Source organism: Protopterus annectens, chromosome 14.part0 (assembly GCF_019279795.1).
Source record: "Protopterus annectens isolate FY-2018-M chromosome 14.part0, PAN1.0, whole genome shotgun sequence".
NCBI classification, from domain to species: domain Eukaryota; kingdom Metazoa; phylum Chordata; order Ceratodontiformes; family Protopteridae; genus Protopterus; species Protopterus annectens.
Genome location: NC_056748.1, coordinates 693,892,709 through 693,918,043, shown reverse-complemented (window position 1 = coordinate 693,918,043; position 25,335 = coordinate 693,892,709). Strand labels below are relative to the sequence as shown.

General features: G+C 42.6%; 1 protein-coding gene across 3 annotated transcripts in view; it reads left to right on the top strand.

Annotated features, from left to right (window-relative positions):
* KLHL21 (kelch like family member 21) overlaps positions 1-25,335 on the top strand; it is a 747,265-nt gene that overhangs the window by 697,764 nt on the left and 24,166 nt on the right. For all 3 annotated transcript variants that reach the window (XM_044056426.1, XM_044056427.1, XM_044056425.1), the window contains one exon: positions 24,813-24,885. In XM_044056426.1, coding sequence (XP_043912361.1) covers positions 24,813-24,885 — 73 coding nt within the window. The remainder of the gene's footprint in view (positions 1-24,812; positions 24,886-25,335) is intronic.

The window sequence follows — 25,335 nt, the reverse complement described above, 5'->3', positions numbered from 1 at the left end:
TCAGAGCAGGCAACAAGCACTATCAGTTCTCTGCACTGCCCTTTGGCTTATCTACTGCGCCCAGGGTGTTCACAAAGTGCCTAGCTCCAGTCATTGCATTTTGCAGGCAAAAAAATATTCAAATATTATTTATTTATTTATTTATTTATATTTGTTGACCGGGAGTGTCCGACTGGACGTAGGTCCATTTTCAGCGGAGGCCCGGAGAGAAAAGCTCCACAGTTAAAATAAACAGACAGTAGTTACATTGGATTACATAGCGATTAACAATATTACATAGCAATTACTTACAACATATTTACAGATGAAGAACATAGTACATCAGTAGACAACTAGAATCTTTATCTGTGAAGTACATAACAGACATTAACAAATGTTAAAATAAGAAGTGCCTGCTGTATAAGTACAAGGCTTATGAGCATTTGAGCTTGCTATAATCAAGGTAGTTAGTGGAGTGTAAAGAAAGGTAGTGGTTGGATGGGGTGGGTGATATTAGAGTGGGAGTTGCAAGGGCATAGCCAGCATGTTTTTAGGTGCACTTTTAGTAAAGTTTTGAAGTGGGTGAATGATGGTACGGAGGTAATTGTGGGTGGGAGGGAGGGAGTTCCATAATTTGGCTATGGTGCAAGAGAATAGTGCTTCACCAGCAGAGTTATTGGCTTTAGTGATCTGCAAGTGATTTTTGTTGCTGGATCTTAGTGGTCTGGTGGTGCGATAGGGTTGGATATATACCCATACCTGGACGATTGTTTAATTCAGGCAGAAAGTCAGGACATACTATTAAATCATCTGGCATTTGTACAGAAATTGCTACCTTCTCTGGGGTACACCATAAATGAAAATAAATCACATCTAGTACCCTGTCAACAAATTGTATTCCTGGGAGCAAGCTTGAATACAACTTCCCAGATGGCATACCTCACACCAGAGAAACAAGTTCAATTGACAGCCTACTTCAAACTACTGGCCACAAAGACCCAGCTATCTGCAAGGAAAATACTGCATACCCTGGAGTTCATGGCCTCTTGCATCCTACTAATTCCGTATGCAAGACTACATATGAGGAAACTACAATGATGTCTAAAAAGCCTATGGTGTCAACATGGCTCAGGACCTAGAATCAATGATTTCTAGCATACCTTGTCTAAAGACAGAGTTCCTTTGGTGGGCAGTGGCCTGCCTCCAAAACAAGGGACTGCCATTCATTCTACCCCCTGCCACCCAAACCCTAACAGATGCATCAGACTATGCATGGGGGGCTCACTTGGCAGGGCAGTGCATTCAGGGCAAATGGAACCAGAGTCAAATGCACCTGCATATCAATCAGAAAGAAATGTTAGCTGTACAAAATGCTCTGACAGCCTTCAAGGACCACTTTCTTCCAGGACAAATATTGGTAAAGACTGACAACACCACTGTTATGTGGTACATAAACAAGCAGGGGGAACCCATTCATACCCCCTCTGCAGGCTAGCCATGGCTCTGTGGAACACAGCCTTAAGCTACCAAGTGCACCTACAAGCTCAATTCCTGCCAGGCAAGCTAAATACACTGGCAGATGACCTAAGTAGAAATCTCATGGACCCACATGAGTGGAGACTGGAACCAAAGATATTCAACTTTTTGAGAGTCAGATGAGGGAGCCCAGAGATAGACCTGTTTGCCTCCCCTCAGAACTACCAATTCAACAAATTTTGCACAAGGACTCCCCACAGACAAGCTTGGAAAGTGGATGCCCTGTCCTTCTGCTGGAAAAAACTATCAGTTTATGCCTTTCCTCCTCTGCCTCTCCTCTCCAAAGTGCTACTAAAGATCAAACAGGACAAACCAAGGCCTATACTTATTGCACCAGACTGGCCATGCCAACACTGGTACCCGCTCTTGCGCAGTGTGTCACTGCTGGAACCATGGCACCTGCCCCAGGCCCCTGCCCTGCTGTCTTAGCAGGAGGGCCAGATTCTGCACCCACAGCTTCAAATACTGAAGCTTGCAGCCTGGCTAATTACATGACCCTCTCCTTTACCATCCCTCAGTCAACAAGTGAGGGATGTCATTCTGGAGGCAAGGAGGCCTAGTACTAGAAAATCCTATGCTGAAAAATGGAAGAGATTCTGTTCCTGGAGCCAAACACAGGGAATGGATACAACTGTGCCCAATTTGCCACTCATTCTTCAATACTTAACTGAGATACTTCACAAGGGCCTTTTCTTCCATCAAAATTCATGCCTCCGCCATCTCAGCTCATTATAATACAGAGCCTCCCCTCTTCTCTCATCTACTGCTGAAGCAATTCCTCAGAGGGGCCAAAAACTTAAGACCATCCGGGAGAGCCCCTGCTCCAGCCTGGGACCTTAACTTTGAATTGGAAAAGCTCATCCTCCTCCCTTTGAGCCAGCTGCAAATGCAGAGTTAAAATTCCTTTCTTGGAAAACAGCCTTCCTCCTAGCCATCACTTCAGTAAGAAGGGTGTCTGAATTACAGACCCTCATGGCAGTGGAGCCTTTCATCCTCTTTCATGCGAACAGGGTGTCCCTCAGGACCAATCCCTCCTTTATGCCCAAGGTGGTATCCAGTGTGGCCCTTAATCAGTCCATTCATTTGCCAACTTCGTTTTCTAATCCACAGATTAAAGGGGAACGAATACTGCACTCCTTGGATGTGCACAGACAACTTAGATTTTACTTGGACAGGACTAAGTCTCTCAGGAAATCTGAACAGCTGCTGGTTGCATTTGCTGCAGGGGCAGATGGGAAGGCCATTTGAAAGCAAACCATTTCTAAGTGGATAGGCCATTGTATCCATTTCTGCTATAAAACCATTTCTAGGTGGATAGGCCATTGCATCCATTTCTGCTATAAGCATCATGGAAAACCTACCCCACAGGGGATAAGACCACATTCAACCAGGGCTGCATCTACCTCTACAGCCTTTCTCAGAGGTGTCCTTACCAGGGACATCCTAGAAGCTGCTACCTGGAGTTCTGTACATACCTTCACCAAGCATTACCACTTGCCAATTTTTTCTAAACCCAGACCTGGTTTTGCCACTGCAGTCTTGCAGGGCCTTATAGCTTGTCCTAATGCTATCTAACTGCCTCCTCCCATCCTTAGCTTTGGGAATCTACCCAAATGTAATGAGTGCAACAGTGAAACACGAAGAACATAGTAAAGTTGTGCACACTTACCATAAATGTAGATGTTCGAGTGTATTCACTGTTGTAGTCCTAGTTACCCTCCCTCTAGCCCCCTGACTTCTATTAACTATACCTCTATTCTTGCTTGCTATGCTTAAAGCGTTCTGGTGTATTTGCTTTTTATTGGAGGTGTAACCTTGTATATATTTGCTTCCCATTATGGGGGCACCTGACATCTGGGGCAAGAAAAACTGATGTAATGGCATCGGCTGCATGCTTTATACCCCTGACTACCTGACGTCATGGAAGATGAGACAGCAACCGACTGACGGCTACCTGCAAGCAGATAACCCAAATGTAATGACTGCAACAGTGAATACACTCGAACATCTACATTTATGGTAAGTGTACACAACTGTACTTTTCTATTCCAGACTTTTCCTAGTTCCAAAAAAAAAAAGAAGGCACCTGGCGTCTTATCCTATGTCTATCCATCCTGAACTCTTTCTTGGTAATTCCAAAGTTCTAAATGCTCACTCTGCATCAGTTGCTGCCAATGTTAGAAAAGGATTCCTGGCTGGTAACTTTGGATCTCAAAGAAGCTTATCTGCACGTCCCTATCAGGGAAAGTTGCAAGCAATGCCTTTGTTTTAGGGTGGGCAAGTAACATTATCAATTATCTGTGCTGCCCTCTGGCTTATCTACTGCTCCCAGAGTTTTCATAAAGTGCCTGGCTCCAGTCATTGCTTTTTGCAGGCAGAAGAAAATTCAGATTTATCCATACTTGGACGACTGTCTAATTCAAGCAAATTCTCAGGAACAGCTGTTAAAGGATCTAGAATTTGTAAAGACTCTTCTCTCTTCCCTGGGTTACACACTCAACGAGAAAAAATAAAAAATGGTGCCATCCAAGGAGATAACATTCCTGGGAGCGAGTCTGAACACAGCCGTCCAGATGATATATCTCACCCAGGAGAAGCAGGCAACTTTTTCAGTTTACTTCAAGGACTTGGCAAGCCTGTCCCAGCTCCCTACAAGGAAATACCTGCAAGCTGTGGGATACATGGCCTCTTGCATTCTCATGATTCCATATGCAAGACTGCATATGAGGAAATTGCAATGGTACTTCAAGAACATTTGGTGTCAACACACACAGGACCTGGGTATGATAATTCCTCTGCTTCCATGTCTGCAGACAGATTTTCTATGGTGGGCAACAGCCTATCTACAAAAAAAAGGCATGCCTTTTTGCCCACCCCCTGCCACTCAAGTTCTTACCACAGACGCATCGGACTACGCCTGGGGAGCTCACCTGGATGTCAGATGCATACAGAGACATTGGGATGCCCAGCAGATGCACCTGCACATAAATCTAAAGCAGTTGATAGCAGTTCAGCAGGCCTTACTAGCTTTCATGCATCTTCTTTCTCCAGGAACCCTGCTCGTCAGAACAGAGAACACCACAGTCATGTGGTACATCAACAAGCAGGGAGGGACTCATTCTTACCCCCTGTGCAGGCAGAGCATGAATCTCTGGTTCATAGCAGCATCCCTGGGCCTGCATCTCCTAGCTCATTTTCTTCCAGGAAGGCTCAATGTTTTGGCAGACCAGTTGAGCAGACAGACCCTGGATCCTCACGAGTGGCAGCTGAACAGAGCAGTCTTTTACAGCATCATTCAGCGTTGGAGCACACCTCAGGTGGATCTTTTCTCCTCCCCGGACAACCATCTTCTACCTCTTTTTTGCACCAGACAGCATCACAGCAGAGACTGTAAAATGGATGCTCTGTCCTTTCCTTGGATGCTGCTGTCAGTTTATGCCTTCCCTCCTCTTCCTCTTCTTCCCAGAGTGTTATTGAAGATCAGGGACGAACGACCAAGGACTATTCTCATAGCTCCGGACTAACCCAGACAGCATTGGTATCCACTGCTTCGCAGTCTCTCCCAGTTTCCTCCTAGGCATCTTCCTCTAAAGCCAGATCTTTTGGTTCAGGAAGAGGGAAACATCCTACATCCTCATCTTCAGTCTTGGCAGCATGGCTCATTGTATGACGCCATCCTTTTCTTTTTTCCTTTCCCAGCAGCAGGTAGTTAACATGCTGAGGGAGGACAGGAGGCCTAGCACTAGGAAGTCCTACGCTGCCAACTGGGAAAGATTCTCTCATTGGATGCAGGCTAGAGGGGAATCTTCTTCTCAGCCTACCCTTCCTCTGATCCTGGAATACCTGGCTGATTTGCTTCAGGGTGGTCTTTCTTTTTCCTCTATCAAGATCCATGCTTCAGCTATTTCTGCTTATTGTTCTTTTGAGCAACCCATTTTCTCTCATCCCTGATGAAAATGTTTCTCAGAGGTGCTTGCAACTTAAAACCTCCCAGAAGGGCACCTACTCCACCCTGGGATCTTAATTTTGTTCTGGAGAAACTCACTCTTCCTCCTTTTAAGCCAGCTGCCACTGCAGATTTAAAGTTTCTCTCTTGGAAGACTGCCTTCCTCTTGGCTATAACTTTAGCAAGGAGGGTTTCAGAGCTGCATGCTTTGATGGCTGTGGAGCCTTTTCTTATTTTACATGCAGATAGGGTGTCTCTGAGAACCAACCCCTCCTTTATGCCTAAGGTGGTTTTTAGCCTGACTCTTAATCAGTCCATACACCTTCCTACCTTCTTTCCTAATCCTCGAAATAGAGGTGAAAGAATCCTACATTCTCTTGATGTGCACAGACAGCTCAGATTTTACCTGGACAGGACTAAGGACCTTCGGAAATCAGCTCAGTTATTGGTCAGTTTTGCCCCTGGAGCTCAGGGCAAGGCTATTTCTAAGCGAACCATTTCTAAATGGATTGTACATTGTATTAAATTTTGTTATTCCTTTCATGGCAAAGTTCTTCCTCAAGGGGTTAGGTCCCACTCAACTAGACCAGCTTCCACTTCTGCAGCCTTTTTAAGGGGTGTCCCTACTAAAGACATTTTGGAGGCTGCCACATGGTCTTCTGTTCACACTTTCACAAAGTATTATAATTTGCCTTTGTTTTCTAGAGCCACTGCTGTTCTGCAGGGCATTATCTCCAATCCTTGATTCTGTTGGTTCCTCCTCCCTTTTCTCTGGGCTTTGGTAATCAACCCATTGGTTAGGACTGCAACAGTGAAACACGATGAACATAGTACAGTTGTGTACACTTACCATAAATGTAGATGTTCGAGTGTATTCACTGTTGCAGTCCTAGTTTCCCTCCCTCCTTCCCCCTTTTTGGTCCTCTCCTATTCTCTTTTCCTAAGGTACAGGCTAAATTTGGTATTTGCTAAAATTGCTTTTGGTTTAAGCCTTGTTTTCTGGGGGTTTCTGACTTATGGCAAGAAAGACTGAGGAAGTGACGTCGGCTGCCTCCTTTTGTATCGGACGTCCTTCACAACCAACGACAGCCGATGTCATATTTACTTACCTTTGGTATTCTGGCCGATCGAGTGCTACTGGGAGCCGGATAACCCATTGGTTAGGACTGCAACAGTGAATGCACTCTAACATCTACATTTATGATAAGTGTATACAACTGTACTTTTTAGGAGGAATGTAAATGCATGCCAGTGTAATCCTACTCGCTTGCTAGTAGCCCCTTAGTACTGTATATCCTCCATTATTATCTTTTTTCCCTCTTCTATCACTATTGGAGCTCCTCTTGCAATTAATATAAGTACTCCTGTTTTCCTTTAACCAGGTACGTCTCCTGTAGCATAGCTGTTTGCACTCTACATTTTTAATATAGTTCACTACTCTTTCTTTTTTATATTTATCTGTAAGACCATTCAGATTGAAAGACATTACAGAAAGCATAATTTTTTTTATATAGTCATTACCAACTTTTTTATATAACTGCTTTTTTGTTAAATGTCTAGTTCCAACCTTTGTGTTATATACATATACAGTTTGGCAAGTTGGTCTTTTATATAGTTTCTTGTCATATATATTTGAGACTATGCCACATCTTGCATAACTTTTTGTTTTTTTTTGAAATCCCTCAAATAGAACAAACAGCCCCCCCTAAAACCTATCAGCTTAATAACACACAAAACTATGTACATCTTGAAATACTGAAGTTTTTGCTTCCTAATAAGAACAAAAGTTCTAAGCTGATAACTACGCAGAGAGGCTAGAGTTAACCAAAAACCTAGAGTTAACCAAAAAGAAAGGTTAGTCATGCTAAGATGCATGGTACAGCCTGTGCTGTTATGGAGTTCTATTTGATTTTTTTTCTGTTTTTATAGCTCTCCCAGCTGAGAAAACACTTGAATGCTTTCTGTAAACACTTCCTCCAAGCCATTTCTCTTTATCAAAGTGTCTTCTAGTGACATGCAAACCAGACACAAAACTGCTAAGGGTACCTTGTTTACCAGAAAAAAAGTTTATAATATTCAATATTCTTTTTCATTTACATGCTTTCTAATAAACTTGTTACTGGATAATGCCTAGGGTCTTAACCCAGTCATTTCCCCATGCAAGCATGGGAAAAAGTATATTGATTTTTCTTTTGTCATATGCTCTTAACCAGACCTTTCCTCTCTCCCCCACTTCTCCTCTGTCTTCCATTTTTTTACATTGCAGTACCTACATTTCTTAAAACTGAACAAAGAAAAGGGAGAAAAAGAAAAAAAACAAAAGCACCTGTTTATATTAGTATCCCCATTGCATTAAAAAAAAAAACTGAGAAAACTTTACTTCAAATCTAATTGGTCTTGTCTTATCTTTAAAGCCCTGTCAGCTGGGAAAACCTCTGATTACTTTCAGAAAATATTATGTCTTAGCCAGTTTCTCTCACTTTTTTTCTTGTCCCTCAGCCAGTCCCCTTCCACCAGACTGTATCTAGTTTATCTTTATCAGATTGTCTCCATGGAGACATGAGAACCAGTTAGCCAGTTTCTCTTTATCAGATTGCTTTCATGGAATTATGAAGACCAGCTGCAGAATTGCTAGTAAATATACATGCATTTGCTGGAAAAAAAGGTTCATAGTATCATACCTCTCAACCTCTTTGAGCAAGAAATCTGGACACAGGCTCACATATTGGGGGAGGGGGATAAAGGCCCTAAAATAGGAACACTTTTTAAATAATGCTCTAACAAACTTTTATAAAGTTGATAGAATAACAGGATGTTCTTCATCCCACATTGCTGCAGTCCTAACACTTGGGTAGTCCGCTATCCCAGTCGGCCCGAATACCAAAGTATATGGCTGACGTCGGTCAAGGCGCATTAGTCTGACGTCAGGACGTCAGGGTACAAATGCGCATGACCGACGTCATATCCTCAGTCTTTTTTGCCGCATGGTCCGATGCAGAAGCAGTTTTGCGAGTGCAGGTTGGCGTTCTGAAATTTTCTGAAGTCGGAGTTTCAGACCGAATCAAAGTTGGCTAAGTACCCGTTGGGAATATTTTGGTTTTTTCTTGCCTCAGTATTTAACCGGATGTCAGAAAAAGTGAATAACTGTATTTCTTGTGGGAAACAGATACCTTATAGGGATTACCATACCTTGTGTATACCTTGCTTAGGGCCTGAGCAAGACGTTGTTGGATGTCGCTCTTGTGCTAGATTTAACAAACGCACTATAAAGAGAAGATTAGACTGTGCCAGGTTAGTTTTTGGGAAGCGTTGTAATTATAAAATGCCGTCGGATGCTCCGACGCCCGCTTCGTCCAAAAAGCGCAAGGACAAGTCAGCAAAGCCTAGGTTGGAAGAACCGTCTGTCCCAGACGTCGGTTCTTTAGAGGGCTCGGTGGAGCCGGAGGTTCTGCCAGAAGTCTCTTTGCAGTGTCAGGGAGAGACGTTACTGTTACAGGATGTTTCCTCTCTGGAGGTAGGCCAGGCTGAGGGGGCTTCTCAGGTAGCTGTTCTCCCCTCCCTTCCTAAGGTGGTTAGGCCCTCCCCTTCTGTTTCCAAGGCTTCTTCGAGAGGCAGGCCAGGTTTTACTTCAGTGGGGGTTTCTCCTAGTTCTTCAGGGTCTCTGCCTAAGAAACATATGCTTAAAATGGCAGAAGATTTGATCACTATGATTAGAGGTTCTATGCCCCCTCCTGATAAGAGGCCTAGGGTGGAACCTGAGCTTGAGAGTTTTGAGCAGTGTTCGGAGGCTTCTGAGTCTTCGGCTGAAGACTTACAGGAGTATCCTCCTTATTCTGATTCTGATGTGGATGATTCTACTCCTTCGGCTTCTCCTCCTGAGGATTTTTCTTTTTCAGAGACTCTTCATTCCATGAGGGAGCATTTTAAATGGGAAGGACAAGATTTCTCTGATTCCAGGAAGAGGCTTAGGGAATTTTTGTTTTTACCCCAGCATAGGCCTTTAGCTATTCCTCCTGTTCTGAATGTGGTGGAAGATGTTTTTGCAGAGGCTTCCCTGAACCCTGATTCTTTGCCTCCTGCCCCAGTTAAACCGGACAGGTATTATAGGGTGCCTGAAGCTCATAAGTATCTTTTTAAGAGTCCTAGGGCAGACCCAGAAACTGTTTCTCAGGGGCCTAAAGGTGTTAAGGCTTCTGTTGTTAAAAATCCTGTTCCTCCTGATAAAGAGGCAAGGGCTTTGGATAGATGGGGAAAGAAAGTGTATACTTCTTCCACTTTAGCCATGAGGGCTTTGAATTGCCAGTTCCACATGTTAAAATATCAAAATTATCTCCTTTCACAATTGCAGTCTAAGGTGGATGCTCTGGAAGGTATTGAGTGTAAAGAGTTGCAGGATTTAGTTCATGTGTCTGAACAGGTGGGTAAACATTCCTTGCAATGTGGTTTTGATGCTGTGCAGGCCTCTTCGAGGGTGGCTGCCACTGGTTCTGTTCTTCGCAGGCACGCCTGGCTGAGGGATCAGAATTTAGCTGAGCATGTTAAGACAAGGATTTTGGATGCTCCGTTACAGTCTGATGTGTTGTTTGGTTGGCCTGTGGAAGCAGTTTTAAAGAAAATGGAGGACAAGGCTAAGTCTATGCAGACTGTTAAAGATTTTTGCAGGTTCAGCCCAAGTTTAGTAGAAATTGGCCTACTAAGGGATGGGCATATCCTTCTTATGATTCCCAGTCTAGGGGTAGATCTAGACGTGGTAGGGGCAGAGCTCAAGGTTCTTTTAGGCCTAGAACAGGGAGTTCACCTGCTCAATCTTCTGGTGAGGGCAGGGGTCAGTCCTTTCGTAAACAGACCCAATGACCTGCCTTTTCAGCTGCCAGTGCTTTCTCGTCTGGCAGCACCTTTGGGAGGAAGGCTGGCACTTTTCAAAGAAAATTGGAGTTTAATTACCCAGGACAGATGGGTATTGGATATCATTCACCACGGTTACAGGTTTTATTTCCATACCTTGCCTCCTTTCAAAGGCATGCCAGACATTCCTCCTCTACAAAGAAAAGAGGCTCACAAGCAAATTTCTCTGTTACTCCAAATAGGGGCCATTCAGCCGGTTCCTGTGCCAGAAAGGGGCCTAGGATTTTATTCTCGCCTGTTCCTAGTACCAAAGAAGGGGAACACGTGGAGACCAATTTTGGATTTATCTATCCTCAACACTTATCTGGACATTCCCAAGTTCAAAATGTTGACGTTACAACAGCTTTTACCTCTACTGGGCAAAGATCACTGGATGGTAACTTTGGATCTCAAGGAGGCTTACCTTCATGTGCCTATCAGACTAAGTTGCAGGAAGTATCTGCGTTTTCGAGCTGGGAATTCCCATTATCAGTTCTCTGCATTGCCCTTTGGCTTATCTACTGCGCCCAGAGTATTCACAAAAGTTCTGGCTCCAGTGATAGCTTACTTCAGGCTAAAAGGAATACAAATCTATCCTTTCTTGGACGACTGCCTGATTCTGGCTCAAGAAAAGGAAGACCTTTACAGCATTTGGAATATGTGATAGCAGTGCTAAGATGCCTGGGGTATTCTGTGAACGAAATAAAGTCCAGTCTAGTACCCTCTCAAGACATGTGCTTTCTGGGTGTGAGACTGAATACAGCAACCCAGATGGCCTTTTTAACCCCGGACAAACAAAAGAATCTTTCCCTGTACTTCCATCAACTATCTCTTCAGTCCGGGCTGACTGCAAGGACAGTCCTTCAAGCCTTAGGGTTCATGGCATCTTGTATTCTGATGCTTCCCAATGCCAAACTGCATATGAGGAAGCTGCAATGGTACCTCAAAAATGTATGGACACAGCACTGCCAGGATTTGGACACTGTCATTCAACTAATACCTTGCATTCAAAAGGAATTTTTGTGGTGGGCTCAGGAATGTCACCTAAACAAGGGACTCTCTGTGACCCGGCCAGAGGCGAGTCAGATTCTAACGACAGATGCCTCAGACATAGCTTGGGGAGCTCATCTGAATGGAAAGTGGATACAAGACAAGTGGCCTGCCAGACTACAGCATCTACATATCAACATGAAGGAGATGTTAGCAGTCCAGTTTGCATTAATGGCTTTCAAGGAGTTACTTCTTCCAGGGCAGGTGTTGATTCTAACAGACAACACAACTGTCATGTGGTACATCAACAAACAAGGGGGAACACATTCTTATCCTCTATGCAGGCAAGCAATGATTTTATGGGAGACTGTGCTCAGCTTGCAACTAACTCTTCAGGCAAGGTTTCTGCCGGGAGCACAGAACTCCTTAGCAGATGTGTTAAGCAGACAAATCATGGATCCCCACGAGTGGAAACTGGATCTTCATGTATTTCGAAATTGACAGTGTCATGGGGAACTCCAGACATAGATCTGTTCGCTTCTCCACTAAACCACCAGCTGCCAAAGTTTTGCACGAAAAGGTTTCATCACACAGCTTGGAAAGTGGATGCTCTTTCTTTCAGTTGGAAAAATCTTCATGTGTATGCCTTTCCACCTCTGTCTCTTCTCCCAAAGGTACTCCTAAAGGTCAGACAAGACAAGCCAAGGATGATTTTAATAGCTCCAGATTGGCCTCGCAACACTGGTACCCATTACTGAGGAGTCTGGTAAGGAAGCCTCCATGGCCTTTACCTTTGATTCCACACCTATTGTCTCAGAGGGACGGTCATCTACTCAATGTCAAGCTTCACTCTCTTCATCTGACAGCCTGGCATATTCTGTTTTGAAACACAGCAGGTCTCAACTTCCTCAACAAGTTTTGAATGTGATTATGGAAGCCAGAAGACCTAGTACAAGGAAAGTGTACTCAGAAAAATGGAAGAGATTTTTATTTTGGAGTGCAGCAAAGGATTTGGAGGTTTCTGAGCCTAATTTGAGTGTGGCTCTTCAATATCTTACTGACTTATTGGACAAAGGTTTGTCTTTCTCTTCCATTAAGATTCATGCTGCAGCAATTTCAGCTCACTATGATTGTGACCCACCATTGTTTTCTCATCCTTTGTTCAAGCAATTTCTTAGAGGGGCAAAGAATATAAGACCCCCACGTAGAGCTCCTACTCCTGCTTGGGATCTCAATTTTGTGTTGGAGAAACTTACTCTACAACCTTTTGAGCCTGCGGCTACTGCTGAATTGAAATACTTGTCATGGAAGACTGCTTTTTTGTTGGCCATTACTTCTGCAAGAAGGGTTTCTGAATTGCAGGCCCTTATGGCGGTTGAGCCTTTTGATTTTCCATAAGGACAGGGTATCATTACGTACTAATCCTTCCTTTATGCCTAAGGTGGTTTCTAGTGTGGCTTTAAACCAAACTATTCATTTGCCTACTTTTATGCAAATCCCCAAAATAAGGGGGAAAAGATTTTGCACACTTTAGATGTACACAGGCAGTTGCGTTATTATTTAAGCAGGACTAAGGATTTTAGGCAGTCTCAGCAGTTGTTTGTTTCTTTTGCTTTGAGTTCTCAGGGCAAGCCTGTGTCAAAACAAACTATTTCTAAGTGGATTGGGTTTTGCATTACATTTTGTTATTCCCATCATGGCAAGGAGATTCCAGCTGGGATTAGGCCTCATTCCACTAGGGCTACTGCCACTTCAACAGCATTTCTAAGGGGGGTGGCAACTAAGGATATTTTGGAGGCAGCTACTTGGAGTTCAGTGCATACTTTCTCTAAGCACTACCACCTTCCTCTCTACTCTAAATCCAGGGCTGGTTTTGCCACGGCTATTTTGCAGGGCATGTTGACAGCTCCTGCTTCCTTATGATTTGCCAGCCTCCCTTACCTCTGCTTTGGGATTCTACCCAAGTGTTAGGACTGCAGCAATGTGGGATGAAGAACATAGTACAGTTTTGTACCTACCATAAATGTAGATGTTCGAAGATCCACATTGCTGCAGTCCAATTTACCCTCCCTCCTTCCCCTCTGTGTTTAGGGGTGGTTGTGTGGGTGGGGTTGTACCTTTGTAAATTTGTATATATTGTATATATTTTGGGTACAAGAGTGTTTGGTGTTTTTTGGTTTTGGCCTTATCTTGTTAGGGTCTTCTGACATCTGGGGCAAGAAAAGACTGAGGATATGACGTCGGTCATGCGCATTTGTACCCTGACGTCCTGACGTCAGACTAATGCGCCTTGACCGACATCAGCCATATACTTTGGTATTCGGGCCGACTGGGACAGCGGACTACCCAAGTGTTAGGACTGCAGCAATGTGGATCCTCGAACATCTACATTTATGGTAGGTACAAAACTGTACTTTTTGCATTAGCATTAATTTTCTGAAGAATCTGAAGTCTGAAACTCAAATGTGTTGTCATTTTCTGACTTCAGTCCTCAATGATATCCTGTTGATTTGCTAGAAAGCCACAATTTTATGAGAAACAGACTAAAAATATGAGCCGAAAGTCTGGACAGTTGAGAGGTATGCATAATATTCAATATTCTTTTTCATTTACTTGCTCTGTCTTAAAACTAATCAATCTAAGGTACTTAATACAGTAATTCCCATGCAAGAATGAAATATAAAGCACATTAATTTTAACTTTGGCATGCCTTTTTAACCAGGCCTTTTTTTTGTTACATTGCATTACCTATATCTCTCAAAACTGCACAAGAAGAAAGAAAGAAGAGGGGAGAAAAAAAAAAACAACAGCACCTGATTACAATCCCCAAAACAGTATGCAAAGAAACCCATACACCACAAATACAGTATTATTAAGAAAAGAAAATGTTTTCTCTACTTACAGTTAGCTTCCTCCCCTCTCTTCCCCTCCCCAAAGCATTTTTCTGAACATTAATAACATGAAGTAGGGCATATACTTTAGAATCCTCCACAAGTCCAAGAAATTCCATTTCCAGATTTTCTTGTCCTGTCATATTTCACAAATATAATTATTGCATTGTAATCCCACATTGAGTTACTGGTTTTATTACTGTTCTCCATTGCTCAAATCCTGTCTCTGCTTAATTTCCAATGTACTGTCAATTCTTTTAGTCAACTCTCATGCTCCCTTCCTTCTCTCCAACATTTTTGGTTGAAATACTGGAAAAGGTGTCACAGGTACAGTCTCTCTCTGTTTTTTCTTACCAGAGGAACAAGAAATAGAATGTCCTTCTGTTTCATAGCTCACTTTTTGTTGGACAAACTTTTGTATTTCCTCAGCATGTACTTCATCAAAAAATGATTTTGTCCCTCCAAGGAAGAATACTTTAAAGACAGCTGGATACAGCAGTTTGAATCTCACACCCACATTGCAACATTCCCTGAATTGTGGAATGAATTTACTACTCTTCTGCCTGGTGTACAATGAGCAATCATTCTCCACAAACACTCTGCCATCTCCCACTTTTTGTATTCTGTCCTTCTGTCACATTTTTTTCAGAATCAACTCCTCCTGCTGGTAGGATTGCATTTTTACTATTAAAAGTGTAGGCTGCTTTCTTATAGCTAGGGTTGGATCATACACATGATGTGCCCTTTCAACTAACAACTCCTGTTCTGGAATACCAGTCCAGTTGCTTATTTATGCTTTCATAAAATGATTGCAGTCTATTCCTTCCAACTTCTCTGGTATAGCTGAAAATCTCAGGTTTTCCCTACATGCCCTGTCCTCTAATTCTATTATTTTTTGAAACATCTCTTCCTGACCAGTGTCCTATTCAGCCAGCCTTTTCTTCATTTTGACCTCTGATTTTTGCAGCTTTATCATTTCATGTGTATATCTGTTTAAAGCTTCTTCAAATTTTTCCAGCCTTTTGTTTGTGTTGAAATACTCCATCGGTGTTTTCTTTAATTTTACCAGGTCTGTATGTAGCTGACTTGTATTCTCCTGTAGGTTATTGGAAGTCATGGCTGAAAGTTGCATTGCTTTTTGCTGAACAGTTGCAGAACTTTCCCCACAGTCAGTGTTTCTTCCTGACTTTTTGTAGCTAATTTTTTCCAGATCTTCTGTATTTATTTTATTCCTGGCATCCAGACAGTGCACTTACGTGCCAGTTACTGAAATTTACCCATAAACATAAGTCTGCTGGCCTTCTCTGCTGAGCTTCTGTTTTCACACTGGGAGAGCTAGAAACAAACTGTTACTCAGTGTGCAGCCACCTTGGAAGCAGTCTTCTTTTTGAACAAAATGTTATATCATATTCTTGCATCTGTAAATATGTGATGTGAAGTTGTCCTGTCTCACCTTCATTCTTACTGATGGGTTCGGAGCCGATCCTCAGCTCTGACTTGGCCAAATGCAAAAGCTCGAGGTCTTCAAGCAGCTCGTGGCCTACTCCCTGTCCCATGATGCACTGATGATTCTCCCAGATCTCATTTGCTGCTGCAACAGATCGGGCGATTCACCAGCTCTGGCCAGTGAAAACTGTTTTCTATACATATTTTTTTTTACTTTGTAGAATCTTAGATAAGTTTTACTGACGTAACATAGTTGTAGTTATTTAGAGTCCCTTTCGCACTTAGTTTTTTCCTAGAGTGTGATTCTATTTTTCTTGTCTCTCTCTGGCCTGTTTGAAGGCCTTGTTATAGCCCTATTCCCTTATATCTAGTTAAGATTTCATAATAGTGTTACTATGAATTTAACAGTATAGTGAGTGAATTTAATTTTCCATTTATAGCCTGTTTAAATTAGAAGGATACATTTCATAGTTTGGTCTGTGATTTGAAGTTTATTTGTAGCCTGTTCAAGTTGGAGGCTAATTTTTTATTTTCAAGCTTGTTTAAATTAGAGGGCTTATTATATATAGTGTATTGAGTGGACTGTTCTCTTTTTTACATATAAAAATGTCACAGAATAAGGACAAGGATAAGCAGGCTAAGCCTTTGGGCTTCAAGAAATGCCCCAAGTGTGGACAAAAGATGTCCATTACCGATGGACACACAGCTTGTGTGTACTGTTTAGGCCCCTTATATCTGCAGGAAACCTGCTCTATATGTCAATCGTTTAGTTCCCGAGTGTTACAGTAATGGAAGAATAAACTAATTGTCAAAGGTTTAATTAAATCTTCTTTTCAGGAATCATTAGATCAGAGTAGGGCAGCTCATGCTAAACCGACTAAGTCTTCAAAAACATCATCTGCTTCTGGATCTTCAAAGCCGAGAAAATCTCCACCTTCCAGTCAGTCCAAAGCAGACGAACCTTCAACTTCGGCTTCACTAACATCGGAGCAGACAGTTGTTACTATTTGGAGCCGGTATCTCCAATTCTGAAATCACCAATATTACAATTTGTGGCTTCTTTGGTTCCGTCCTGTTGGTCCTCAAGAAGTCTTTCAAACATGGATGTGGATCGTGTGGTGCAGAGGCTTCTGCAGACACCGGTGCTTGCCAAGCTTTTATCGAGACCAACCCCTCAGGCTTCGGAACCGACCATTCCTTCTCCCTCTACTCCTGTTCCTCCTCCAGTCCGACTCGATGTTTCAGAGCCGGAGTGCTTGGAACCAATGACAGTGGAGGCGTGGGTGCTGAGACCTGCTCCAGGACTTTTGGTACCGACCTGTCTGACTACTTTGGTGCCGGACGAAGAGTCTGGGGGCTGACACTCACCGGGCGGGTCCAGGGGGGAATAGTCAAATCGATCTTTTGGGTCCGACTTTGCCTCTCGGATCTTCAGCGTGGGTGAGTTTGGCGCCTACCTCTGGCTCGGAGCCTACCGTCTTGGTGCTGGGGGAATCAGCTGGATCGTCGGATCCAGGGGTTCCTTCGCATCAGAGACAGGGGACCCTTCGATGCCATTAGGCGAGCATTTTCCCCACGGACAACCACCTCATCAGGACCAGCAGCTTCTCCACCTAAAACGCCAGTGTCTACTTCATCATCACAGATTCCAAAAACGCGTAGAGACCCAGAGCCTCAGGAAGCCCAATCCCTGCTCTTCCAAGACCTCACCAGAAGCTCCTACTGAGGAGGTCCCTTGGAAGAGGCTATGCAAGAGGAAGCATCTGGACTCCCCCCAGGAATCCGTCACTTCAGACACGGACTTGGATAATTTAGAAGGTTCCCCATGGTCACCCTCAGAAGATATCTCCTTCGCAGATATCTTAGAGATTCTCAAACAGAGGAGTGATTGGCAGTCCACCAAACCTACTGATGACAAGTCAGTCTACTTGAAGGCTTTAGGGTCTCAGCCGTCTGCCTCTTGGGTGTCTCCGCTTTTCGACAAACTCATGGACTTGTTTTGTTGAAAGGCATGGGAGTCTCCAGATACAGTGGAACCTGTCCCTAGGAAGCCCAATAAGTTTATTACCTCACCACAAGACGAGGCGTTTCTCACAAAGGGAGTCCCTGTTGATGCCATGGTGGTGACGGCGGCCACCAAGGAGGAGTTATCCGAAATTTCTACGTCGGTCCATCCACCGAATAAAGATTCGATAGTCGTGGACAGATATGTAAAGCTCATGTTTACTTCAGCGATGTTTGCTGTTAAGTCGCTGAATTATCTTGTGCATTTCACTAGATTGCAAAGAAATCTCCTAAATAGCTAGGATATACTCTACAGGGTTCAGTGGTTGTGGGGGTCTCAGATAAAATGTCTTCACAGCTCTCCACTCTCAGTTCCCTAACAAACTCTTTCATGCATTTGCTTTTGTATGCAACTGATGGAGCGAGCAGAGCAGCTGGTATAGGAATTGCTCTTAGGAGACATTCCTGGATGCGCTTATGTTCTTTTGCAGAGCCCTTTAAGTCATCCTTTATCAACACCCCTTTTGATGGCTCCCTTTTTGGACCCAAAGTGAAAGAAATACTTACCAGGTGTGAACAAGATAGGAAGACTGTCTGCCTTCGGAGTCTGTTTTTTCACTCCTACCAGACCCTACCCCAAAGATCAGAAAGGAGGAAAGATGTGGTTCCAGACACACATGGTGAAACCCCCCCTCCAGAGGCAGAGGAGGGGGTAATAATGGAAGACGCTGTCCACGCGGCAGAGGTGGTCCACAGAACCAGGGTGACAGAGATCAGTCCTTTGGAAAGCCCTACCAGCGCCCCTGAGAGGAGACCCACCTGTCCATCTCTGGAGGCAGTTAGGGGATGCTTATGTTTGTACCCAGACACCTGACTAAAAATAACAAAAGACAGCTGGGTACAAAGTATCATACCTAGAAGTTACTGTATCCCCTTTTTTGCCCCACCTCCCCCTGTAAAGAAAATCCCAGACATTCCACTCAGTCACAGGGAACAAGCAACCACAGAAGTTCAAAAGTTGCTAAACAAAAATCATCCAACCAGTGCCCGCAAACCAGATAGGATCCGGAACTTACTAAGGTTCTTTTTAGTTCCAAAGAAAACAGGGGACTGGAGACCCATTTTGGATCTCAGCAGACTGAACAAATCTGTAATAAAGATGAAGTTCCAGATGGTCACACTGCAGTCGATACTTCATTTTCTAGAAAACAACAATTGGATGTGCTAGATAGATCTCCAGGATGCATACTACCACATAAAAATGGCCAGACCATCCAGAGATCATCTGTGCTTTCTGCTGGGGGCCAGTCACTACCAATTTCGAGCTCTGCCCTTTGGTCTCACTACAGCCCCCAGAGTGTTCAAATGCATGGCAGTAGTCATGGCTCACCTGAGATGTTTAGGATTCCAGGTGTTTCCATACCTAGACGACTGGCTCCTGACCGCCACCACCAGGCATCAACTCATTCAAGCAAGGGACACTGCTATGAATCTATGCTGTCAGTTGGGGATTACCATAAACTTAGAAAAGTCTGCCTTATCGCCATCGCAACATACCGTTTTCATAGGAGCAGACTTGGACACCACCACAATGACCCTAAAACTTCTGCCAGAAAAGGGTTTGTGCTCTTTGACAACAGGTTCTAACTCTTCTCTCAAAACAAAAAGCCCCAGCGTCCATGGTTCTCAAATTGTTGGGTACAATGGCAGCAGCCATCATTGCAATTCCACTGGGTCGGATGCACATGCGCATACTACAATGGCTCCTTTTCACACCGTGGTCATTTCAAGATCTCCCAATGTCTCATCAAATCATAATCACAAATTCTTGCAGAAAGGATCTCCAATGGTGGCTAATATCGCATTGGGTAATGACAGGCCATCCTTTTGTTTTACCAGCCCCTATAGCCATAGTGACCACGCACGCTTCCCTGGTAGGATGGGGGGGCTTTATCAGGGAAGAACAGCCCAAGGAACATGGAATCATTACGAGGCCAATCTGCATATCAATGTCCTAGAGATGAGAGCAGTACTTCTAGCTTTGCAGTCCTTTCAAGACTTTCTTCCTCAGGGGACCATTGCGATACAGACGGACAACATGTCAGTAGTCTGGTACATCAACAAACAAGAAGGAACCAAATCTTACCCCCTATGTCGAGAGGCCCTGAAGGTATGGCAGTGGGCAACCTCCACCCAGCGCTTTCTGATATCAACCTATATCCCGGGGAGGTCCAGCGTAATAGCAGACAAACTGAGCAGGGCAATTCTATTGCCTCACAAGTGGTCCCTAAAGAAAGAAGTAGCGGAAAGGATATTCCACAAATGGGGCCAGCCTTGCTGCGATCTCTTTGCCACTCCCACATACACGAAATGCAGCAGCTACTTTGCCCTAATTCCCCCTCAAGGGGATCCCCCAAGGGATGCACTTGTTTACAATTGACCCCCAGGTCTTCTTTATGCTTTTCCACCATTTCCACTAATACCCACGGTTTTACAGAAAGCCAGTGCTCTGGGAAGGACAGCCATTCTAATAGCCCCCTACTGGCCTCATCAGATTTGGTTCCCCTTTTCTTCGGCTTCATCTATTGGAAGAACCTTGGATCCTGGACCAAGTTCCAGACCTCCTGATTCACTCTTTGGGGGCTCTTCATCCATCCCTTCAGTCCCTGAAATTGACAGATTGGCTGCTCCACTTCCAAACGTAGCCAGGCTACAGAATCTTTCAGCTGCAGCACAGCATATTTTGACATCCTCTCATAAATCGTCTACCAGAAAGTTATATCTCAGCAAATGGAAAAGATCCTCAATATAGGCATTACAAAATGATATTGATCCTTATTTAGCTCCAATATCCTCTATTTTGGAATTTTTGACTAAGCTTTTCAGTGAAGGGGCAGCTGCCGCTACTATTCAAGTTCAATTGGCTGTAATGTCTAACTGTCATCTTGTTGATGAAGGCTCTAATATCATGTCACATAGACTTTCCAAGGCATTTCTCAAAGGTACTATACATTTGAGATGACCCATTAAATCTCCAGTTACTCCTTGGAATCTGAATTTTGTTCTTTCAAGAATCATCCTGCCTCCCTTTGAACCAACCTCCTCATGTGACCTAAAGCATCTCACATGGAAAACCATATTTCTAGTAGCCATTACGTCCGCTCTGAGGGTTTCAGAGTTACAGGCCTTGTCCATTAAACCCCCATATCTAATTTTTCATAATGATAGAGTTTCTCTTCGGCCTAATCCCTCTTTTTTACCAAAAGTATGTTCAGAAACAAACTTCAGTCGATATAGTTGCCTGTCTTCTTCCCTAAATATGGCAATAAGGTAGAGTATATGCTGTACAAGCTTGATGTTCACAGACAACTTTAATTCTATCTGGATAGGACCAAGGATTTCAGGAAAACAGAATAGCTCTTTGTTTCTTTTTCAGATTCCAAGAAAGGAGCTCCTGTTGTGAAAACCACTTTATCAAAATGGTTATCGGATTGTATTTCCTTTACTTATAGTTCAGTGAATATACCGCTACAAGACAAAATAAAGGCCCACTCAACTAGAGCTGTCTCCCACCTCTTCAGCCTTTACTGCCAAATTATCAATAGATACTATTTGTGCAGCAGCCACTTGGTCAAGGCCGCATACCTTTATCACTCATTACAAAGTAGATAGGGCTTCCAGGGGCAGGGCTTCCTTTGGTTCCACTGTCCTGAAGAATATACTCCCGTGAGACACCCAAGAAAGATGGTGCTTGGGATGCTAAACCATCAGTAAGAATGAAGGCGAGATGGGACAACTTCACATAAAGAAGTTATGTACTCACCATAACATTCCATGTGAGTTGTTCATCTCGCCTTCATTCTTATGTCCCACCCTCCAACCCCCATCCAGGCTTCTTGAGGACTGAGATTTAAGGAAAAGCATGGCTGTATGTGATCCTTATCTAGTATTTTCTATACTATTGGTACGTCAAGTGGCATATATTTTTATTAGCAGCAAACAAGATCTGAGGGAATCACCAGTGCATCGTGGGATAGGGAGTAGGCCACAAGCTGGTTGAAGACCTTGGGCTTTTGCATTTGGCCAAATCGGAGCCGAAGATTGGCTCCGAACCCATCAGTAAGAATGAAGGCGAGATGAACAACTCACATGGAACTTTATGGTGAGTACATAACTTCTTTTTTTTAAGCATATCCTTGTATCTATAAATATGTTTTGTCCATTTCTTACGTGATCCAATTCACCTGGGCTGCGCCTGCAAATGATCTACTGAGATCAGTGCACTACCCCGGCGAACAAATATAAATAAATAAATGCAATATGGAATGTAAGTTTCAAATAGAATGTAGATGAGATTGTGTTTGTAGAGTGTTGCAATGCCTCTTTCTGTCAACTTTATGACTACATTAAATACGAGGAGTGATTTTTGGAATCTTTGTCATTTTGCTTCATCCAGAGTTCTGAGACTGGTAGAATGCCTGATTGATAGTGGTAAAGCCAACTGTGAATAAAGTGAATTCTATTTCTTGTGCTTCTAGTATTAACCTTCAAACTGTCATCCTTTACAGGAGGCCCATTAAAGTCAACACTAATAAATATGTCAAAAACTAAGCACATGAGATTTGGGAGAGACAGATTTTAAGGTAAATATTAACACAGAGCATAGTGATTGAAACTGTAGATTAATTTTCAGGACCTGGGTATACAGACTAATCCAACTTTGAGTTTTTCTAATCATAATGAATCATTTAATGATAGCTGTAGAGGTATAGGTTGTATAAAATGATGTATAAAGTCTAGAAAAGCATAAATAATTAATCATTCTTTGTTACATTAGACCCAAACCTGAGTATAGAGTAGCAAAATGAAAACCTTATAAGAAAACAAGCATAAATAAATTGGAAAGAGTGCAGCAGAAATATCCCAAGGGCATCCATGGATGTGAGAAATTTAAGTTATTATGAAACACTTATTTATCTGTACTTGTAAAGTGTCTCACATAGACATTTAACAGGAGACCTTATTCAAGTATAATAAGGCATTTAGAGACCGCTACCTCTGGGAATGTTTTGGGTTATCAAAAAAACGTGAATCATCATCAGACAGCCTATGTAGAAAATTATAGATACCCAGACAGTTCCAATAGTAGTAGGAGCAATGGGTCTTAGAAAAAAGAATCTACAGTTGTGTTTAGATATGTTACCAATACGTGTAACTCCCTACGAATTGCAGGTGTCATTACTGGGCACATTGCAGGTGCTGCGAAGAGCAATTTTGGCTAACATCAAAGATTGAAACCATACTAATTTCATGAACTGTAATCATACTTTGACTTAGGAATGGGGTCCATTCCTGTCATGATATTAGAAACCCAAAAGATTTGGAGAAATTAAAAAAGATTATATAAGAACAAGATTTGTGCTTATTGGGTCTTAGAAAGTAGCTGATGCATGGAATAAACTACCTAATTGCATTAAAACAAGCACTAGTTTAGGTATGTTTAAGAACAACCTGGAAAGTTATTATGGGACTAATTGTTTTGGTATATTGGCAGGCTAGAAGGACATTATTGGCTGTACTTGAAGTATTTGTTTGTGTGTGTGTGTGTGTATATGTGTGTGTATATATATATATATATATATATATATATATATATATATATATATATATATATATATATATATATATGGATCATCTAAGAGCCAAAACACTCTTTCACAGCATCTGCAGAAAGAGGATTGGGGCCTTGTGCCAAGAGGCACTTGCTCCACATGTGAACATTTAGCTTAATCTCCTAGGTGCTAACCCCCATTTTTAACCCACGTTAACAGCAAATCATGTAACCGGTTAATGCAAACTAACAGATTGACAGACTAAAATCATTGCATTTGCATCTGGAAATGCAACTAAAGTGTATATAATATCAGATATTGTATTACATGTATGACTGAATGGATGATATACCTGGCACAATGTTTCTGTCAAGCTTTTTATGTAGGGAAACAAACCAGATGTTCAGACATAAAATCTCCATAACATCAAATATAAGAAACCCTTACAAAATGCACTTTATATGCATGGTTTTAGTACAGTTCAGCATGATCCTTATCATTGATGCAATATTCTTCACTCTTGGGATATCCTGCCAAAGATAGGCCAGCATCCCAAAGCCTTTACATTTTCCAGATTCTGTATGTCAAACATATTTCCTACATACAAGGCATAAGGTGCATATGTGACATATGAGTGCCGAATGTTTAGAACTTCTTTGACGCTAGTCCGAAAGGTGTCTGTCGGGCGTGTGGCATACACCTGTAATCCTAGCAGCCTGGGAGGCAGAGGTTGTTGGATTGAATCAAACTGTGCGTGACCAACCACACTTCCTAGAATAGGGGAGTAGAAGTAATCCCCAAAGAAACAAATGTTTGAATTTGATCTGTAGTTGTTCACCTAGTTGGTTCAACTGCCAAGCCTTCCAACATGGTGGTCAAAAGACAGGTTGTTATCAACCTGAGTGCCCGAATCCTCACGAGTGATTGCGTGCTTAGGATGTTGTTATTAATATAATATGTGGGAATATCACTCTCCCCAAAGGGGTATTACCACACAAAAACATGCTCATCTTTCAAATTTCATTTATAAAACTAATCGTATTTCAGAAACATGGTAGCCACTCCATAACAACTGCAATATAGTGCATGGAACTGTTTACTTCTGAAAAAGTAGCAGTCCATCTCTATTCAGACCACTGAAGCAATAGTCATTAATTGTGAACCAGTATAGTATAGTGGTTGTAAAGCACTGCAGCACAGTGGTTAAGTTGTTGGAGTGCAAAGATGGAAACCTGGCTTTGTCTAACGTCTACTTTTGCTTTCATTTTTTGTGACTTTGAGAAAGTTATTTAACTTCCTGTTATCTTTCCACTAAAATGTACTTATATAGCACACTGGTAAGTAGGCAGCTGGTATCAGCAGTCCCATCTTTGCTAAAGATGTACTGCAAAGGATATATTAAAATTTAGATGATGAATTGAACACTACACTAAATTTGCATTTTCCATCTGCAACATAAGTATAAGATTTATTTTGTTTTATAACTAATTGATTTGATTCTTCCTCCTTTTCCATTTTGCACAGGGATGACTCTGCAGAGGTTGATGCATATAGCCCTTTAAAGAATGAATGGTTTAAGATCCCTCCAATGAACCAGGTAAGCTGGCATGTTTTTTTACAAATGTAATATCCAAGTATCTGTTTAGTCCCAAACCACCAGTACTGAATCATATTACAGTAAACCATATTCAAGTGATGAGATATGTGACTGAAAAAAGAAATCAAAGGTGATTATTCCCTCTGCTGTGCAGGTGGCTAGTCTTCTACATCTGCTTCCAGTAGCAGTTCCTCATTCCCACTGCTGCAGTACCCTTTATGCTGTATGAGTTGTTTCCATTCCTAGGAAACAGCAACTGGCCATCTTCATAAAGCGCTGTACCCACTCTCACACCTTCACACTGAGTGCTAATTAATTAGCCCAGAGGAGGGAAATCAGCAGTTAGAGTGATTTATTCAGTAATTTCTTGTCACCTTATGGAGAAGCATCTCTGGGACTTCACAGGAGCAGCATTCAGCTAATAGCTTAATTTCTGGCAGATAAGTCTCC